General features: G+C 42.1%; 1 protein-coding gene across 4 annotated transcripts in view; it reads right to left on the reverse strand.

Annotated features, from left to right (window-relative positions):
* The window catches only part of EPHA3 (EPH receptor A3), a 245,289-nt gene that overhangs the window by 68,727 nt on the left and 156,187 nt on the right, over nt 1-20,375 (reverse strand). For all 4 annotated transcript variants that reach the window (XM_065657430.1, XM_065657422.1, XM_065657450.1 and 1 more), the window contains 2 exons: nt 19,498-19,653; nt 18,684-19,019 (listed from right to left, as the gene is read on the reverse strand). In XM_065657430.1, the coding sequence (XP_065513502.1) occupies nt 18,684-19,019; nt 19,498-19,653 (492 nt within the window). The remainder of the gene's footprint in view (nt 1-18,683; nt 19,020-19,497; nt 19,654-20,375) is intronic.

Below are 20,375 nucleotides of genomic sequence, written 5' to 3' on the forward strand. Positions count from 1 at the left end.
CTTGTTCAGATAACTTCTAAGTTTACTTTTAAATCTACTGCAACCGATGGATTTAAGATACAGTAAAAGTTGAGGTAAGTTGTAAGTATGTATTGTCCTGCACAGGGACAGTCGTATGACAACAGAAGCACCTTCCTGACCTATGGCCCCAGCTCAAGTCTGGGGCACATTTAGGAGGAATAACTTGATATCTGCATCACGGATTACATTTATTGTTGTACACATCTCTAGGATACAGCGTAATAAATCAAAACATGAATTGTGTTCTAAATAGTGCCTTTTGAGATATACTTATTTTCATAGGAGGGTTTTTTTCTCAAGTTCTTGAATATTTCCTATGAAGCAGAAAAAATCTCCAATTAAGTCAAGAAAGCTATGTTAATCTCAGAGGAATCATTTCTGGCCCAAAGTAGAAGTCAGCCTCAGTTTTCATTTTGTAACACCACTAGTCCTGTCTTCTCATCAGAACAGCTTATGTATTATATTTTATTATTTACTTGGAAGAGTCTGAAAAAAACAGCAGAGAGAGAAACTGCAGTTAAAAGAAGCTAAATTACAAATGATTAAACAGTGATGCTTATAAAGACTAAAAGTCTTTAGTCTTCTGGATGAGGAAGAGAGAGTTGAGAGCTTCCTCTTTACTGAAGACCACCAAAAAAACTACAGTAGGTTGAGACTGAATTAAAAATCAGGCTACAGAAAGGATCAGAAGCTCTTCATATTTAAAACATCAATTTTCCATTGCACTTCCAGGATTTCCCTTTCTTAAAGTAAAAGACAATTAGATTTTGCAACAACATAATGCTGGAACAAATATTTTAAATGCCTGCAGCTTCTATTGACAAAAACTATTGGCTAGCAAAAAAGTGACATATTATGAAGCTTTTTAAGATAAATTGAAGTTCCTAAAATTATATTAAAGCATCAATATCCACAGAAAGTTAGGCTAAATTATCATTTAGACAGTATACATTTCAAGGAAAAACTTAAGGAGAGTACTTTCTTAGACTAAGAAGTTGAATAAATGCTGTTTCAGTGATTGTTGGATAAATTCTGTGTCTCATATACCTCTATGTATTTACATTTTATTGGTGTTTTGATTAATGTATTAGTACTCCTAACTTCTCTCAATAAGGGTTGTTGGATTATTTTTTTTTTTTTTTACAATTAGCTTCGAGCTTGTGTGGCCATGCATTGAGAGGTTATGTCACTTTTTCCTTAAGAAAAAAGGTGCTTATTCTCAATAGTCACATGCAATGCATTTTTATGCATCAGGTGGTTACTGTTTGTCTGGTACTGCAGCCTAACCGGTTTATGACTAGTTTAAGCAGTTAATATGAACTTTCAAAACTCCCTAGAGTTACAAGGGGAAATGTACTTTGAGCACTCAATGTTGTTAGGTAGCATTTGTGACAACTGGGAATGTGGATGTTGAAAAGGTAACGATCGCAATGATCCAGGGAGCTTAGACTCACAAGTGTAAAAACCTCCTCACTCATGACTGTTAAAGGTGCAAGCAAATAACATGAAGGATCTAGCAGAGGGGACAATAAAACTCTGCTCAAATTGATTTCCCAGTGAAACTGACCCCAACAGATCATTTGTTTTCCTCCAGTTTAATAGCAGCTGTATATAAATCTCCTTATTGACTTTTTCCTTATTGTTTTCATATGTGACTGGCTTACAGATGTATATATACACTGGAAGAAAATTCCCTGTGCTGTGACAGAGAAAACTCAGTATTAACTTTGGGAAGCCATGTGGGTACAACTGCTGAAATATTTAGAGTCCTGTTGTTTCTTGCTTAGGTCTCTGTATCAAATTAAACCTCAGGAAAGGTTTTCATTCTAAAATGACCATCGCCTGCTCACTTCCAGCTTTTGCTAGCAACCAGCTATCAGCATCAGAGAGTAAACTGTTTCAAGTTATGCTGAAAGATGGTGACCAGTAACATATCTGAGCCAGCAGAGCTGACTGTATTACCGAAATTGCAAATTCTTCTGCACTGCTGAATAAATGTAAAGTTTGTTCCTTTACTTTCATTAGAAAACTGATGATTTTATTATCTAATCATAATACTGTCATCTGATACAATATATCAATTTTCTTTAATGTCTAGATGCTCCTAGGAGGTAATGTGGAACAAGAACAGTAAATAAAGATCGTAATCTGAAAATTAAATCTGCAGCCTCTGACAGTAGGATCCACTGGGACCCAAATCCAAATCTGTAAATCTTAGAGAACCAATGTCCAAACCACAAAACTATCATACAAGTCAAAGTGGAAATACCAATGCCTGAATCAACAAACCAGTCTCTCACGCAGAGACGTTTTCTCTTGAAAACTGGAGTCACATCTGCCAAGTCAGGATACACGTGAGAGCTTAGCCCGGTGCAAGGGCTAGGCACCCACGTATGGTGTGGTCTGGCACTGCTCATAATCCTGCACATACACTTTTCACTCAAGCAATGAGAACTCACCATCTGGCTTTTTGTGAACCAGCCTTTTTATCTTTAGGTTTATCCAACCATTCCACTACCAACCAGTATTCAATTCATGACACAGTCCTTAGTAATGGCTTGCAAATCAGTACAATGACATGATCACATTAACATGATGCCTGCATGAACTACTACGCTTGTCCTTGGATCCTTTACATCTCCAACATCTAGTCTGCAGATTAACATCTAAGGGGTTTATTACAGAAGACGGCTCACAGAAAGCAGGAGTTGCACTACGGTAAACCTCCTCTGACTGCATTACTATTTACTTTCTCCGATAAGTGCGGTGAAAGATGCTGCTGCCCTCTGCAAGGCTGATCCCAGAGGCACATTCCAAGAGGGCTCAGTCAGCACTGCGTCCCCAGGTGCCTCCCAGGAGGCAGGAGGAGGAGGAAACAGCTACGCTTTAACAACACTTTGGAAACCTGCTAAACCCTACACGCTCCTCTTCCAGATACAATTACTGACCCCTTCACTGCATGTGCAGACACAGTCCTTTGCCCTGTAATCTGCAGGACACGTAGTTAAACTAGCACAGCGCTTGTATTTGCATTCCTGCACCTCTTCCTTGAGCTGAAGCAGACTCAATGTATTTTTACAACTTGGGCTGTAAAATGTCATCTGATTCCGCAACATCATTAGGCGACTGTCAGCCAGAAGGCAACGCACCTTCCCTGTCCTTTCGTGTCGCCAGGGAGCAGGCGTTATGGAGTCCAGCCACCCCGACAGCAAAAGGCCCATGTCGGCCTACAGGGCCCTCACACAGGATCCGGGCTGGATCTTAGCAGGGTGCAATCATGAAGAAGTGGGTGAAAAGGTTCCCAGTTTCTGGGAGGGGACTATCAAGATCTGGGCATTTACACACCTCAAAATGTGGAATCACAGAATCACAGAATGTTAGGGATTGGGAGGGACCTCGAAAGATCATCTAGTCTAATCCCCCTGCCAGAGCAGGAACACCTAGGTGAGGTTACACAGGAAGGCGTCCAGGCGGGTTTTGAATGTCTCCAGAGAAGGAGAATCCACAACCCCCCTGGGCAGCCTGTTCCAGTGTTCCGTCACCCTCACTGAGAAGAAGTTTCTTCTCACATTTAAGTGGAACCTCTTGTGTTCCAGTTTGAACCCATTACCCCTTGTCTTACTGTTGGTCGTCACCGAGAAGAGCCTGGCTCCATCCTCGTGACACCCACCCTTTATATATTTATAAACATTGATGAGGTCACCCCTCAGTCTCCTCTTCTCCAAGCTAAAGAGCCCCAGCTCCCTCAGCCTTTCCTCATAAGGGAGATGCTCCACTCCTTTCATCATCTTTGCTGCCCTGCGCTGGACTCTCTCCAGCAGTTCCCTGTCCTTCTTGAACTGAGGGGCCCAGAACTGGACACAATATTCCAGATGAGGTCTCACCAGGGCAGAGTAGAGGGGAAGGAGAAACTCTCTGGACCTACTAACCACCCCCCTTCTAATACACCCCAGGATGCCATTGGCCTTCCTGGCCACAAGGGCACAGTGCTGGCTCATGGTCATCCTGCTGTCCACCAGGACCCCCAGGTCCCTTTCCCCTACACTGCTCTCTAATAGGTCATTCCCCAACCTGTACTGGAACCTGGGGTTGTTCCTGCCCAGATGCAAGACTCTACAATTGCCCTTGTTATATTTAATTAAATTTTTCCCCGCCCAACTCTCTAGCCTGTCCAGATCTCGCTGGATGGCAGCACAGCCTTCTGGCGTGTCAGCCACTCCTCCCAGCTTGGTGTCATCAGCAAACTTACTGATAGTACACTCAATTCCCTCATCCAAGTCATTGATGAATATATTGAACAGTATTGGTCCCAGAACTGACCCTTGAGGCACTCCACTAGATACAGGCCTCCAACCAGACTCCGCCCCATTGATCACAACTCTCTGGCTTCTCTCCTTCAGCCAGTTTGCAGTCCACCTCACTACCCGATCATCCAGTCCACACTTCCTCAGTTTTGCCGTGAGGATGCTGTGGGAGACGGTGTCAAATGCTTTGCTGAAGTCAAGGTAGACCACATCCACTGCTCTGCCATCGTCAATCCACCTTGTTACGTCTTCATAAAAGGCTATGAGGTTGGTCAAACACGACTTCCCCTTGGTGAAGCCATGTTGGCTGTCCCTGATGACCCTCTTATCCTTGATATGTCTTAAGATGGCACCAAGGATAAGGTGTTCCATCACTTTCCCAGGGATGGAGGTGAGGCTAACTGGTCTATAGTTGCCCGGGTCCTCCTTCTTGCCCTTTTTGAAGACTGGAGTGACATTTGCTTTCCTCCAGTCCTCAGGCACCTCTCCCATTTCCCAAGACTTGGCAAAGATGATGGAGAGCGGTCCAGCAATGACTTCAGCCAGCTCCCTCAGCACCCGCGGGTGCATCCCATCTGGACCCATGGATTTATGGGTGTCCAGATTGCTTAATTGCTCCCTAACCCAGTCCTCATCAACTGAGGCAGACTCCTCCATTGCCCTGCCTTCCTCTGGGGCCTCAGGGGTACGGGGCTCCTCAGGACAGCCTCCGGCAGAGTAGACAGAGACAAAGAAGGCATTCAGTAATTCTGCCTTCTCTGTATCTTCTGTCACCAGGGCACCCACCCCGTTCATCAGTGGGCCTACATTGCCTCTGGTGTTAGTTTTATCTGCCATGTATTTGAAGAACCTCTTCCTGTTGTCCTTGACCCCTCTCGCCAGGTTTAACTCTAAGGAGGCCTTAGCTTTCCTAGTTGCCTCCCTACATCCTCTGACAACAGCCTTATATTCTTCCCAAGTGGCCAGCCCCTCCTTCCATGATTTGTAAACTCTCCTCTTCCACTTGAGTTTGCCCAGCAGTTCCCTGTTTAACCACGCAGGTCTCCTGGCTCCCCTCCTTGACTTCCTGCACGTCGGGATGCACTGATCTTGAGCTTGGTAGAAGCAGTCCCTGAAAGTTAACCAACTATCTTGGGCCCCTTTACCTTCAAGCAGCCTTGCCCACGGGATTTCCTCCAGCAACTGTTTGAAAAGGCCAAAGTCGGCCCTGCTGAAGTCCAGGGTTGCAATTTTGCTCGGTATTCTGCTCCCACCACAGGAGATTCTGAACTCCACCATCTCATGGTCACTGCAACCAAGGCAGCCCCCCACCTTTACTGCTTCGACCAGACCCTCCTTGTTAGCGAGGACGAGATCCAGCAGCGCACCTCTTCTAGTCGGCTCCTCCACCATTTGCATCAGAAAGTTATCGTCAATGCACTGGAGGAACCTCCTAGACTGAGGCTGGCTGGCTGAGTAGTCCTTCCAGCAAACATCAGGGAAGTTAAAATCCCCCATAACAACCAGAGCCTGTGACTGTGAGGCCACGCTCAGCTGCCCGCAGAAGGCCTCATCAACTTCCTCACCCTGATCTGGTGGCCTGTAATAGACACCCACAACAGTGTCACCCCTGCCAGCCTGCCCCTTAATTCTCACCCACAGACTCTCAACTCGCTCCTCAACCGCGCCTGGACAGTACTCTATACATTGCAGTTGCTCTCTCACATAAAGAGCAACTCCACCACCACGCCTGGCCGGCCTGTCTTTCCTGAAAAGGGCATAGCCATCCATGACCACATTCCAGTCATGTGAGCTGTCCCACCATGTCTCTGTAATTGCCACCAGATCATAATCTCCTGACTGAACGCAGGTTTCTAACTCCTCCTGCTTATTCCCCATGCTGCGCGCATTGGTGTACAGGCACTTCAGGGAGCGAGCTGAGTACACCGATTTCACCCTAGGGGCCTGGGGGGCCTCCCGGTCTTTATTGATTCCAGCGTGCTGCCCCACTGATGCAAGCCCAGCTACAACCCCATCCCCCTTCAAAAGGGAAAAGGAAAGGGAGGAAGGAAGAAGGGAAGAAAGGAGGGAAGAAAGGAAGAAAGGAAGAAAGGAAGAGAAGAGCGAGAGAGAGAGAGAAAGGAAGGAAGAAAGGAAGAAAGGAAGGAAGGAAAGAAAGGAGGAAAGGAAGGAAGGACGGAAGGAGCGAGAGAGAAAGGAAGAAAGGAAGGAAGAAAGGAGCGAGAGAGAGAGAGAAAGGAAGGAAGAAAGGAAGAAAGAAAAAAAGGAAGGAGGGAGGGAGGGAAGGAGGGAAGGAAAGGAGGAAGGAAAGGAGGAAGGAAAGAGAGAGAGAAAGAGAGAGAGAAAGAGAGAGAGAAAGAGAGAGAGAAAGAGAGAGAGAAAGAGAGAAAAAGAGACAGAAAGATAAAGAGAAAGAGAAAGAAAGAGAAAGAAAGATAAAGAAAGAGAAAGAAAGAAGGAGAAAGAAAGAAAGAAAGAAGGAGAAAGAGAAGAGTGAGAGAGAGCGAGAGAGAGAGAAAGGAAGGAAGAAAGGAGGAAAGGAAGGAAGGAGCGAGAGAGAGAAAGGAAGGAAGGAAGGAAGGAAGGAAGGAAGGAAGGAGGGAAGGAAGGAAGGAGGGAAGGAAGGAGGGAAGGAAGAAAGGAAGGAAGAAAGGAAGGAAGAAAGGAAGGAAGGAAGAAAGAAAGGAAGAAAGGAAGAAAGGAAGAGAAAAAGAAAGAAAGAAAGAAAGAAAGAAAGAAAGAAAGAAAGAAAGAAAGAAAGAAAGAAAGAAAGAAAGAAAGAAAGAAAGAAAGAAAGAAAGAAAGAAAAGAGCGAGAGAGAGCGAAAGAAGGAGCGGAAGAGAGATGAAGGGGGGAAGGAGGGAAGGAGGGAGGGAAGGAGGGAAGGAAGAAAGGAGCGAGAGAGAGAGTGAAAGGAAGGAAGAAAGGAAAGAAAGGAAGAAAGGAGGAAAGGAGGAAAGAAAGAGAAAGAAAGAGAAAGAAAGAGAAAGAAAGAGAAAGAAAGAGAAAGACAGACAAAACTTTAAGGACGAACAGAAGCAGGCTAACTTTGGATGAACCAAAGCTGTCTGTGGGAGCCGTGTGTGTTTCTCCCAAACATTTTAAAGACTAACTTGTTCATGGTTATTTTAATGAATGATTGCCTGCATGATGGCAGAAGTACCCAAATGCCTCTGGTGGACTCCAGCCTGTGGTCACAGACTCCACCATGTCTGCAGGCATTGCACAGGTGCCATGAAGGAAAGCCAGCAGAGAACTGGGAAGGGGAAAACAAGCAGCTTCAGCAGGAATGGCACTAAAAGGCAGCTGCTTGATTTTGCTCTCAAGTGCAGAGAAAAGCAGCCTTCTGGGCAGCAGCTGTCACTATACAAGTGATTATCAGAGCTCACTTCCCACTCTTACAAATAAATTCTAAATTAAAAGCAAACTTCATTAAGTGCTGCACATTCATGTTCTTGGTCCTCCCTCTTTTTATTAAAAGAGATAGTAAATGCCTTTCGCAGAGCAAACAAAATACTAGACTTGCTCATATGTTTAACATGTGTGTAATAAATCGTGGAAATGCCACGTCCATTTGGGAAGTATCAGGCTGGACAAGGCACTCGCTTCAGAAACTGAAAATTATGGTGCCATGGCGGTTGCAGCTGTTATTTCAGAGAGGAGACAAATGCCATATATGCTTTCATAAGGATTCAGCCCAAAGGTACTCATAACACAAATGTTATTCTTTCTGTTCTCTGTTTGAGATGGTGATGGTGGGAGATTCGCAATACTTCATATTTTTCCCTGAATGTGTTTAAGACCGTATCAGTTTAAAATAAACAGTTTTGCTTTGCCTTTCCTGCCCCATTGTTACATTACTTTATAGGATGTTAGAGCCCCAGGCTTCCTCATAGGAAGATTTCAGAAAGAAGAATCTATTCACCATACTCGTGACTTCAACTGTCAGCTGCTGAGTAGGTTTCCCCTTTCTGTGAAAGTTTAGTTATTACCTCAGCCACAGAAATCACATTCACAATTTAAGAAGTATTTTAGTACCATCTCTAGAAATGCCCGTATCCAAAACTGGAGAAGACAATTGCCGTCATATAAGTAATTTATGACAGAAAGTACTTCTCTCCTTTTAAGTAAACACCAAGAGCTCCTGAACTGGTCTGTCAGTAAGTTCCATTAGAATCTTTTCAACCTGGTCAGAAAACACTGCGAATGGAAACAATATTTCTGAAACGTCTTGTCATTCTTTGGTAGTTTCACAGAGGGATTTGGACCATTTGGTTTTACTAAGGTTAAACAGGACAGGAGAATCTCTGATGGAACAGACTTGAAAGGTGATCACATCTCCTTTCACTTTCTTTTGGATTTTGGGGTGATTTATTTTTGTTTGGTCTGAAACAGTTTCTTTATAGAGAGAAGCATAGTTTACTAGAAGGAATGTTAAAAAGAAAACTTTTTCATATGTATTCTACTGTAGAATTAGACACTGCAAGAAAAGTAAAAAGAAACAAAGAAATATAACTTCCTTGAGGGATTTCTGGCATCAAGCTTACAAATTCTGAGGACGTTCACTTTGCAACACTGGGAAGTTGGCACTAGTGAGAAGAAGCAAAGTCTTCAGTTTTCAGAACAAAGTCTACTGGTTTAAGAAGGTACCTGTCTTCACGAGCAGGATGACACATCCTCAAGCTCAGATCAGCTTATGTAGCTGGTCTGAGTAAAATCAAAGGTTCATGTATGTGAAGACTGTACATGCAGGGGTGCATAACTTTGAATTTATAATTTGGTTTTATATTAAAATGCTTTTAAAAAATAATTCTTACATTAATAATTCCCATTGACAGGAATAGTCCCCAAACCCGAAGAAACAAGTAACATCTTTTTCCCAGCTGTCCCCAGTCTGCACATTGTCCAGATGGAATAGCTTCAACAAGCAAGGGAAGTTGATAGCTTTGTTTACCATCAAGAGGAACACTGACTATTTCCCTCAGTGATTACTGAGAATGCTAGCGTAGATAAGGGAAAGCAAGAGAGAAGTCCAAGGAATACCTGAGTGCTAAGCATCCTGTTTACCTATATTTCTTTATTTTTACTATTTTACAAAACCAAGATATTAAATGAGAATCCACACTTAGCCTCATGTTAAGACTATAAGAGAAGCAGTAGGGAAAACCATGATCCACTGATTGCTGAATACAACTTCACTGAGACCTCTGGGAAAGGTAGCTAAAAGCATTGGAAGTGAAAAGCACTGGATGAGCCACAAACTTCACCTGCAAACTTCTTCTAAGGTCACGAGTGTTCACATGAGAACTGTGTGCGCACAGAAGAGACCAATGTATGTCACAGAGTTTGAAGCCTCGGCAGAGCTTCCTTGACATTCAGGGGAAAAGGGATCAAAGGCTTTGCAGGCAGAATGTCTCTAGCTAATAACAGGCTTTGCATGGAGTGACATTGTTAAAACACTTCCCTTTTATATCCCTAAAGGAGGAGTTTTATTGAGTTAAAATGATCCTTGAATAGCCTCTGGGCTGAACTGTAAAACACATTTGAAAAGCGTAAAATCTTTATTTATGCCAGGAATGTTTGAAACTCAAAAGATAAATGTCATTCAAGAAAACAAGCATGTCCCAGGTATTCAGTACGTAATGGGGCACAGCTGTAATAACACTCAATGAACCAGAGACTCCCTACATCATGTCATTAGCTCACTTTTAATAAGTCTATCTTCTTGTCCTTTTTATAAGGACCATAGGGAAAGAAAGAAATAGATCATGCACCAAACATCTGTGGCTTTCTCAAATTGTCTCTCTTAGAAGACAGATCTACTTAAGGGATCTGCCTTGGGATATAGATTGTAAAGTGCACACAACCCTTTCTAAACATGGATTTTATTTAAACAGGGAGCATCACACATCATTTGTGAGTTGCTGAAGACAGTGCAGTCTAGCTTAACAGAATAAAGGCTGAGCACATAAATAGCATCACAGTTTCTGCAGGTAATCAAAGACATGTATTGAAATAAAGCTTGGTGCCCGCTTGGTGCTGAATTTATTCCCTTGAAGCCACAGACTTTGGGCAAATAAAATTCTAGTTCTGAGGAGATTTTAACAACTTTTCCTGGGAGCTAAGTGAGTCTTTGTTTATAATAGCACTGACAAATTTACTGATTCTTTCTCCATTTTAAATGTTTATCCTCCAAGCTGAAACTAAAGGATAGCTTGAAATTTTAAATCTGCAAATGACATGTAGATCAAGATATTACAAGCCAGCTACGTCTACCCTTTAACTCTCCTCCCAGTCATCCCAATTTGTGTACCTAGGTCAGTTTTGTTCTCAAGCTTCTATGATCAATCTTCACCCTTGCAGAAACTCCATCATGCCTTGTCAGTTACCTTCTCCTTAAACAGACTTAACCCTTCTGCGTTTCAAAACTGCTAGATTTGACTGCTAACATAGTTAAGAAAGAGAGGGAAAGAGGAGACTAGACTGTGTGTTTACACCTGAATAAAATATCTGGTTGATGTGTTTTAATTACTTTGTTATTCATGAATCCAGAAAAAAAAAAATAGAGAGAGAGATAGATTATGGAGTCAACTTCCAGACATGATGCTGCCATGCAGAAATCCACATGCACAGCCACAATTGCAGTCATCTGTTTTCCTACACCTTTTCATGCATGGGTTAAATGATCAAGCAAGACAATTAAACAGGCTACAGGAATTGTTCTGCTTTGTGAGTTTTAGAAACACAGAAGACAAAAGGAGAAGACTCCTCACAATCAGGCTATTCCTCCTCTAGGAAAGCCAGAGATTATATATGGTGTAGCTGGGTTTTTGTTATTCTTTACATTATAGTTTATGTAGATACCTCCCTCAGTTTGGATCCAAGGATGGTTATTCTTTTCAAGTTTCCTATATGAAAGGAGCTGTGCAGAGAAAGGAATCAACAATTTACAAGTGCACAGCTGACCTGTGTGGGGGGACCAAAACTCAGGTTTAGGCACCTTTAGTCACTTAATTGAGGAGCCAAATCACTTTCTACAGTTACTAGGAAAAGACTGACATCTCAAGGTAGAATTTAGCCCACAAAAAGCCTCCTCTCTTTCCTTTGCATTTCTTTCTACAGCAGATAAGCAGAGATTCTTATTTATACTCCAGTATTTTTTTTTCAACTATCTGAATCATATATGGATTACGTTGAAGAGCTGGGTTGAAATGAAGGCAGAGGAGGTCTCTTGTTACAACATGTCCCCTTTGTTCCTCTCGTGATGCCAGGATATGTGTCAGCACGAGACTCTCTGGAATCGATTTAGTACTGACACTGGCTTATTGTAGCTGAACTCACTTGCTACCACCGTTCACAGCTGCACTGTTGAGACCTTGGTTTACAAGGCCTTAAGTCCTTAAGAACTAATCAAACATAAAGCTGCATTTAAAGCTGTTACACTGTGCTTTTAGCGATTAAAATAAACAGTTTATTTTATTATCAAGCAGGCATGCAGTAAAGACTTGAGGTATTAAAAAAAATGTTTAGGCACCAGCATGGGTATGTTTGGAAAACACAGAAAATAGAATTCTTTTCATTAAACTTTGCTGCTAAAAATTTTTTTCTGGAAACTTGGACACTGAATCATTTTGGAAATAATAGAAAGGGTAAGAGCTCAGGAAGACACACATGCAAAGTAGCATGTACAACCTGACATGGAGTAGCTGCTCTATCCAGGAAAAGGCTGTGGGAGAAAGAGAGTCACAGACTTAACTTGTTTGTTTTCACCTACCCTATACAGGGTTTTGATTCTGTTCATTGTCTTTGCTTTGCCGCTGTGGTCCCTCCAGTCTAACCTGGACAAATGGATTTGCTACCCTACATGGTGACCCAGAGCCATTTGAATATGGTACATGGAAATTAAAGATAAAGCTGTAGACAAGCTCGCTTAGGACAGCAGTTAATATTCTAGAGCTTACATAGCATCTTCAAGCATAAATTATCTGTCTCCATAGCGAAACTGTACTACTGCAATGTAAAAAAAAAAAGAGTAGGAAAAAGCTAATTCTTAGAGTAATATGACTCTTCAGAGGTTTGCAGAAGTTTAGCTGAAATGCTCACATGCAATTTAAAACCACTTCCCCCCATAATCAGGCATCCTAATATTCACATGGGGAAAGCTAGTTAGTGGAAAGTAGGTCTCAGTTTCCTAATTGCTGAGCAAGGGGGAGTACCATAGCTGTTTGGTATAGTACCATAGCATACAATAATGCTGTACAATACAGGGATGAATAAGACTGGATCCTGCAGGCTCTCTGATGAGCTTAGGAAGGAGGCAGTAACCCACAGGCAATTTAACTAAAACAATTCTCTCTCTCTGAAGCCATCTAGTCCAAGGGTATCAAACTCATTTTCACTGGGGGCCGAATCAGCCTCGCGGTTGCCTTCAAAGGACTGAATGTAATCCCAGAACTGTATAAATGTAGTAGTTACATTCCTAAAATTACATTTGGCCTTTTGAAGGCAACCGCAAGGCTGATGTGGCCCCCGGTGAAAATGAGTTTGGCACCCCTGATCTAGTCTTATGGATGTATTCTGTAAAATAAGCCAATCTTACTGCAGTTTTCCACATTCATGTATGCATAAACTTCATGTGCTGTGACAAATTGTAAGAGTTTTGAGGTTATCGTTGCTAAATACCAAAACAAATGATTCAACAATACTCTCCTGAATTTCTTTGAAGTTGGGATATTAAGGTTTACAGCCCCTCTTTACCCATAGGTTTCCTCTCTCTTCAACTCGACTAAGCGTATGGGGAGTTTACTCTCCCAAATTTCATTGAAAAGGCCTTGCTACCTGGATGAAAAGATCATAGTTAAAAGAGGACAGTAATTGCTGAACCATCCCTTACCTGGTATCCTTCCAGTTGCCGCCACCCTCTTTGCACACAATCGTTGCAAGCAGATTGAGGTGCGAAGGGGCCTCTTCACATCACCTAGTCCAATCCTCTCCTAAAAGCAGGGTCAGCCAGAGCAGGTTGCTCAGGTCTTCGATTAGTTGGGTTTTGAATAAGTCCAAAGATGGAAATGCCACAATCTCTTTGGACTACCTGCTCCAGTGCCCAATCACACTTTGAGTATATTTTTTTTTCCTACATTTAAAGATAATTTCTTATATTTCAGTTCGTGACCATTGCTTCTTGTCCTGTCACTAGGCACTGCTGAGGAGAGCCTGAATCTATCTTTACATACTTCCGTCAGGCCTTTATACACATTGATAAGATCTACCTGACCCTCTTCTCCTGCAGGATGGGCAGTCTCACCTCTCTCAGCCTCTCCTCATATGACCAATGTTCCTCTCCCTTAATCATCTTAGTGATCCTTCACTGGTCTTGCCTCAGTATATCCATATCTCTCTCGTACTAGGCGGGGCTAAGCAGGACACACCACATGTGGCCTCACCAGTGCTGAGTAGAGGGGAAATCACCTCCCTTGACCTGCTGGTGTTGCTCTTCCTACTGTAACCCCGGATGCTCCACTAGGACCTCCAGGTCCTTTTCTGCAAAGCTGCATTCCAGCTAGTTGTCCTCCAGCATGTTCTGGGGCATGGGGTTAGTGTTCCCCAGGTGCAGGCTGATCTCAACTACAGGACTGACATTGAAAATAGCATGCTGGAGGAAGGGCACCAGAATAACATTCTGGAAAGTCAGGATAAAACAAAGACTCTAAGCTTCTTCACAGTGACAAAAACATGACTCTTTGAGGAAATGTTCTGTATCAATTTTACACATCATCTCATTCAACTTCACAGACCTAGAATAAGAATTCTTTACAAACCAATTCTAACTTCTCCAGGTAAAAATAGATCCTTTAAAGGTAATGGCTAGTGAATGCTATTTGTTTCTGACTTGGGTCTTAAGCAGTTAAATACACTTTTATCATTAGGTATATGCTTATATCCAATAGACTCATATGGATTGTACTTTCATAGACGCCACATTTATTTGTTAGATAGGAAATGCACTATCTTTCAGGAATATAACAAATTTTGTTTGTTATTGCTCACTTTGAGACTTTCCCAAAGTTCAAGAAGCTGAGGATGCTTTTGGTGTTTGTTTTGTTTTACACAATAAATACAGAGAGATCTGTATTTAGTATTTATTAGACATGCAACTATCATATTGTTTGCATGAATTTATAGTTGCTAGAACTAACGAATACAAAGCGAAACAAAACTAAGCACACAGATTTTAGATCAAACATCAGAACCACTTCTTGTGGCCCCAGATCTACTCGGAGGAAAAAATGGGAACAGCACTGTGTGTGCTGGGATATCAGTGGGATGGCCAATGCTTCTTAAGACCTACCTGGCAGATCACTTTCTGCTAATGGTGTAGATTTCTGCAAGTCCTAAAAGTTCTCCTAGCCTTCTCTGGATTGTAAAGATCACTGCAGAGAATATGTCTATTTAATGTGGTGCTAAGTCAATTAAGTCCTTGGTTAAAATACTATCTTTTTGCTCAGCATTCCTGACTCACACCTACAACCTGTATGACAGTGTGTGTACCATAATGGCAGTGACATGGCAGCAAAACTGTTATTTTCTCATGCAGCATCTGCAAAGTGTATTCAACTCACGTATGTTCCTGACGCAATGGCCGTGTTCCGCACTGGAAAAACCCCTCCCTCATTGTTGTAAACTGATTATCCAGTAGCACGAATGTGTTGTCCCTTCCAAATACTAGTCTTTCTTCAGGGAATTCCCTGTTTTCATGAAAAACTTCCTTGGGCTCCAGTGCGAGTTTTCCGCTTACTATAGCCCGAAGGCAGCAAATGCAGAACCACCCTGACCTGGACTGGATGTCTTTTGTGTTTGGGTTACTTATAAAGCTCCAAGGATCAGACAACTTTCTGGTCTGTACAGATCAATGCATTTTAAAAAAGCCCATGAACTGTGGTCAGAAAACCCAGCAAAGCAAGAATATCTGTGCCCAGACACCCGATCGCGCTAGCGAGAAGCCAGGCAGCGTGGCACGGCTGTTGGCTGTCAGCCTCTCTCCGCGGCATGTTCACAACCAGCACACACCTCCAGGGCCACCCAGTTCCACATCGTCTCCCGTAGCAGCCAGTGACCCTTTCTAAACAGGGCTGATTGGTGTTATTAGGAGATAACATCTGTGTGGTGCAACCTACTGGTGTGAGGTGAGAGATTTCTTCTGGCAGCAGCAGAAAGCTTGAAAGCTTCCATATAACTCAGAGGGAGCTGCATCAGGCGGCAACTGAAGGCATGCATTAGAGTGTAATCAAAGAGGATGATCAACAAACTAAATAGAAATACGTGCCCTCTCTATTTTCACACCAAAGACAGAGAGACTTACAGGTATTAGAAATATTGCAGTGTCATACCTATCTAGCTGTGTTTTGCAAGAGACTTTTTTTTCAGAGATGCCTCCTCCTTAACCTTCACTGGAAGGGAAAGAAAACAAAGTGCAGTAAAAGGACAGCAAAACTCAGGCCAGCCAGTTGGAAGGAAAAAAACAATCCATTTTCCCAAGTGATTCCGATTTTCCCTCAGTTCAGGGGACTGGATCTTGGCTTTTTGTACTATAAAATGTTTATCTTTCAGAATCTGAGTCTGGATGTTTCAAACATGACAAGTGAAAACAAAGCACACATTTCCTTTACTTTTAGACTAGGTTTGAAAACTCTACAGGAAAATCTTCTGAAGATTGTTACAGATTCTAAAACTCAGACTCATTGTAAAGGTATTAGCAAATTTTTCAGCAACATTGAAGGCCACCCATTTTGTGTGTGTATATATCTACGTGTATATGTAAATTACAAATATGTGTATGCATGTGTGTATATGATGTGTTTATGTACAAAAATGGAGATGCTATGCAAACTGACTGACTCAGCATATCAGTTGAATTTATTTTAACACACTGTGGCAGATCTCACGATTTCCGCATTACAGAAAATAGGCTGGTGACAGATTCATAGGCAGAAATGCGCATGGGTACAGTGAAGAATATGTAAATAAATGTTTGTTCAATTTTCAGCAGACCTTTAGAACTCAGAGACCCAGCAAACATAATGCCAATCAATGCCTTTCTTGAACTGAGTTCATCTGAAGTAAAGATGTACAATGTCTGATTTTTACCACCAAGAGAACTGCGACAAAAATCACATTTTTATCATTAGAAAATGTAAAACATTTGGGCCCTTGGAAACCCACATACTTGAAAACCAGTGTTTTGGGTGAGGGAGGAACATTCTGCATAACAGCTTTCACTAAGCTGGGATAGGCCCTGACAGTGCTTGAAAAAAGCACATGGATACTGAAAATCCAGGATTAAAACTGCAACTTCATCATGGCCATTGTGAGGGTACAGGGTTCCCAAATCAAGGTTGGTTGAATATAATCTAAGGTCTTCAGACTTTTCGTCCCCACCCAGGTGTTTAAGCATGACATTAGCTAAAAATATGCTTCTGGTGTGTCCCCCTTTTGTGATCTAACCAGGAAAGGAATGCAAGAGAAATCACATTTTTGTAATTATACTCTAAACAATTACTTATATACATATTTAAGGTCTAATTTTAGCAACTTTAGAACTTCTAGGGGAATTCTAATACAGTAAACCAATTGGCGTGATCAAGAGCTAGCACAATTAAGCCCGTAGTAACCCACACCACCTAAATGTACTTAAACCAAAAATGTGCTATGCATAAACATAGAAAACATATTGCTTAAGCAACCTGTGGGTTGCATTGAACAAATTTGCTATGTCCAGAAATGCATTGACTCTGCAATGTCACAGGAACTATTCTTTCCAAACCAAAATCAAAATGTACCAGGTATCATGGTAAAAAAGGCTGCCAGCTCTGGGGCCTGGGGAAACACACTGCAAAGCAGGAGGCCACAGCAGAGGAATACCCCTCACTGATCCTAGGGAGTTCATTCTGTGGAGTGTCCCCTGGTGATTTTTAACTGCTACAGTGATGAACAGGAGGAAAGGTAATCTCTCTGATACAAAAAAAAAACAGAAGAAAAGAGAGCAACTAAACAAACTAAAGGCTGCCCAAGTTGCTGATACAAATACCCAAGAAATGTAACTATAACAGTAGTAAATTCTTTGGAATGGACATAAAATGAGTGTTTCAGAGCTGAAGGTAATGCCTAAATGAGAAAGAGGTCATGAGAAGAAGTTTCAATTGGGTAATTCACCTCCATCTGCCTACCACATAGTTAGTCTTCTAGAGCATTTGGAAATGTAGTGACTGCTGTCAGGAAACAGTCTGTTCTCACATTTTTATGCCTCCCACTTAGGCTGATCTGTGATCTGAGTACAAGAGATATATCCTGTATAGTGAAAAGCATTGCAATAAAATAGCTCACTAGGAGAACCTCTACTGAGAATGATGTTAACCTGGTTTGTGCTTTGAGGAAGACAGAAATGTAGGTATTTTGGGGACAGGATGTGGGATGGGAGGAGGTGGGAGAAGACTTGCCGCACACACACATGCTTCCAGTACAGAGCTTCCTGATGGTGAACCACATGGAGAACTACAGAAATTTCAGGATCTAATGTTTCTTTTCATGGGCAAACATTGCTCCTAAACAAATGGTACTGAAACAAATGCTAGAGAAGATTCTAGATTCTTCACATCTTTCAGATAAATGAAACCTTGCCAAATGAGAAGCAAATGGTAGAATAGTGCAGCAGTGACAAAAGCTCTGATCCAATAGTCAGGGCATACTGCTGTGTTCACGCAGGGCCTTGATGACTTTAATAAGTCTCCACAGAAGTAGAGCAGTCCCTTTGCACACTATCAACTACAGCACCAGGACCTAATTCAGTATTCAGTTCCACACTCCCATCATGTTGGCAATAATTCAGAGTTGGTGAGACAACTCGTAAAGGAAAAAAAAAAACCCATAGTGTTTTAAACCTCTCTAATTTAATGTTAGCTTTTTATGTGTCTCACATCAAAGCATTTTTTCACTTCCATTTAATCAAAATGAATCACTAAGATTACTACAGTAATTTGTGTTGGAGATTATTGAAATGAGTGTTTTATTAAAATCTGGTTTTATTAATAAAACACATTCTGGCTAAGGAACCATGTGAGCCTGCTATTAGAGCCTATTAACTGGGGACTGGGAGTTAATCATAACAGTCATGCTGCCAGGTCCTTTGACAGCAACACACACTGGGTTTGTTTCGGCTTTTGCTTTTACTAGTGTATTCAAGTCAATTAGTTACCCTAGCACACGAGCGGTCAGAGTAACTCCTGTAAAACAGGCAAAGGAAACAAAGGTACATACATCTCAGTAGTTCTGAACAAAAGAAAGGGTAATCAGAAAGAGACTCACCAGCCTGATTAGTTGTGATGCTGACAGCAGCAAATTGTCTGGAAAACGCACTCAAGTCAGATACCCCATTGACTGCATCAATCTCAAAAGTGTAATTGGTATGTGCCAAAAGGTCCACCACTGTCACCGTGGTGTTGGTGAGTCCAGTCTGATGGGGTAAGAATCGCACATTGTCGCTACATGGCTCACATATCTTGACATTTCCTCCACATTTTTTGCAAATGATGTTGAAAGTGACATCTTTCCGACCTCCAGTGTCAAGAGGCCAGCTCCAGTCCAGGATAACAGAGGTCTCATTGATGTTAGAGATAACATTTCTTGGAGCAGATGGTGGTCCTACAAAAGGAAACATGAAGCAGAGGGATGAGATTTTCTGTAGTGCTTTAAGATGGAAGTAACAAGGGCACAAAAATACAAGAGTGAAAAACATAAATAACCAAACTCGTCTAGTTATTCTCTATAGAGACTGCTGAAACATTTCAATGAACTACAGACTTAGACTATCAAAGACCATGTTTTCTTATAGACAGACAGTACCCTCAGGGCACAGTTCAGGACTAAGGGCTGGAAATATTGGTAGCAATTTAAAAATCCTAGATCTCCTTCTTGAGTCTGATAGAGAACAAGAAGGAGAAAATGGAAATAGAAAGACACAAACTCAGGCCACCAATTTTTGGTAGCCTGTCCAACATGTAAGAAGACATGGCAGGCAGTGATGGCTGACTGCAATGGGACGTGAGAAGAAGCAAGCAAGCTGCTGAGATACAGATGGAAGAGCAAGAATGACAGCCCCGAGCATAATGATGCTACTCACTGGTGCAAGCCATGGATGGAGGATCTTTCTCTGAGCGAAAGTAATTCTTTTCACACCTGCAGTTCAGAGATGCTTCTTCATAGGTAGAGCTGTGAGGTGGGCATTTGGCACACTTCACGTTGCCAGCAGAGGCTTTGTAGAACCCAGGTCGACAAGCTGCAAAATAACAGGAGCATAGTTTTAAATTCCACAGACACCTCCTCGATTTTAACATGTGACTTTGTTACCGCTCTGCGACTTATCCATATGTAGATCACATTTTTGGCAATGTTTATGGTATGAAAATATGGATTTTTCTCATAATGAGAAGGCTGATGGAAATAAAACCTCTTGGTAGAATGGAGCTCTTCATGCATCAACTTGGATTTGCATTTAACTTTTCCTGGAAAACAAGAGAGTCTATTGCACCACTAAGAAGAAACATCTTTTATGTTATGTCTGCTTAATTTGCCAAAATTTTGGCCCCATCCTGTATAAGCAGCCAACTTTATCCTCTCTCTGCTGCAAAGATTTGCTTACAAGGGCACACTGATTGTAACTTGTGTCTGTTCAGTTCAGCATGACTAGGCAAGCCAAAACCAAGAAAATAACCTGAACAGTGAAAGATCTATTCCATTTCTGAAGGACCATGCATAAGGCTCAGCGAGCTGCTTCTGACACTGTGCGAGTATCAGGAACTTGCACAGTCTTTACAAGAAGGATGTTTTTTACATTAATCCAGTTCTCTAGGGATGGTGCCTGCACCCGCAAAAGCTGCTTCTGACAATCTCTGGGTGGTGGTGTTTCATTAACTTCAGCATGCTCCCTCTGTTTTGGCTCCTGTTGCATTTTAGAATGATTTGGGGCCATGTTTGCCTCAGAAGAAAATGGTCTTTGAA

Source organism: Caloenas nicobarica, chromosome 1, assembly GCF_036013445.1.
Source record: "Caloenas nicobarica isolate bCalNic1 chromosome 1, bCalNic1.hap1, whole genome shotgun sequence".
Lineage (NCBI taxonomy): Eukaryota > Metazoa > Chordata > Aves > Columbiformes > Columbidae > Caloenas > Caloenas nicobarica.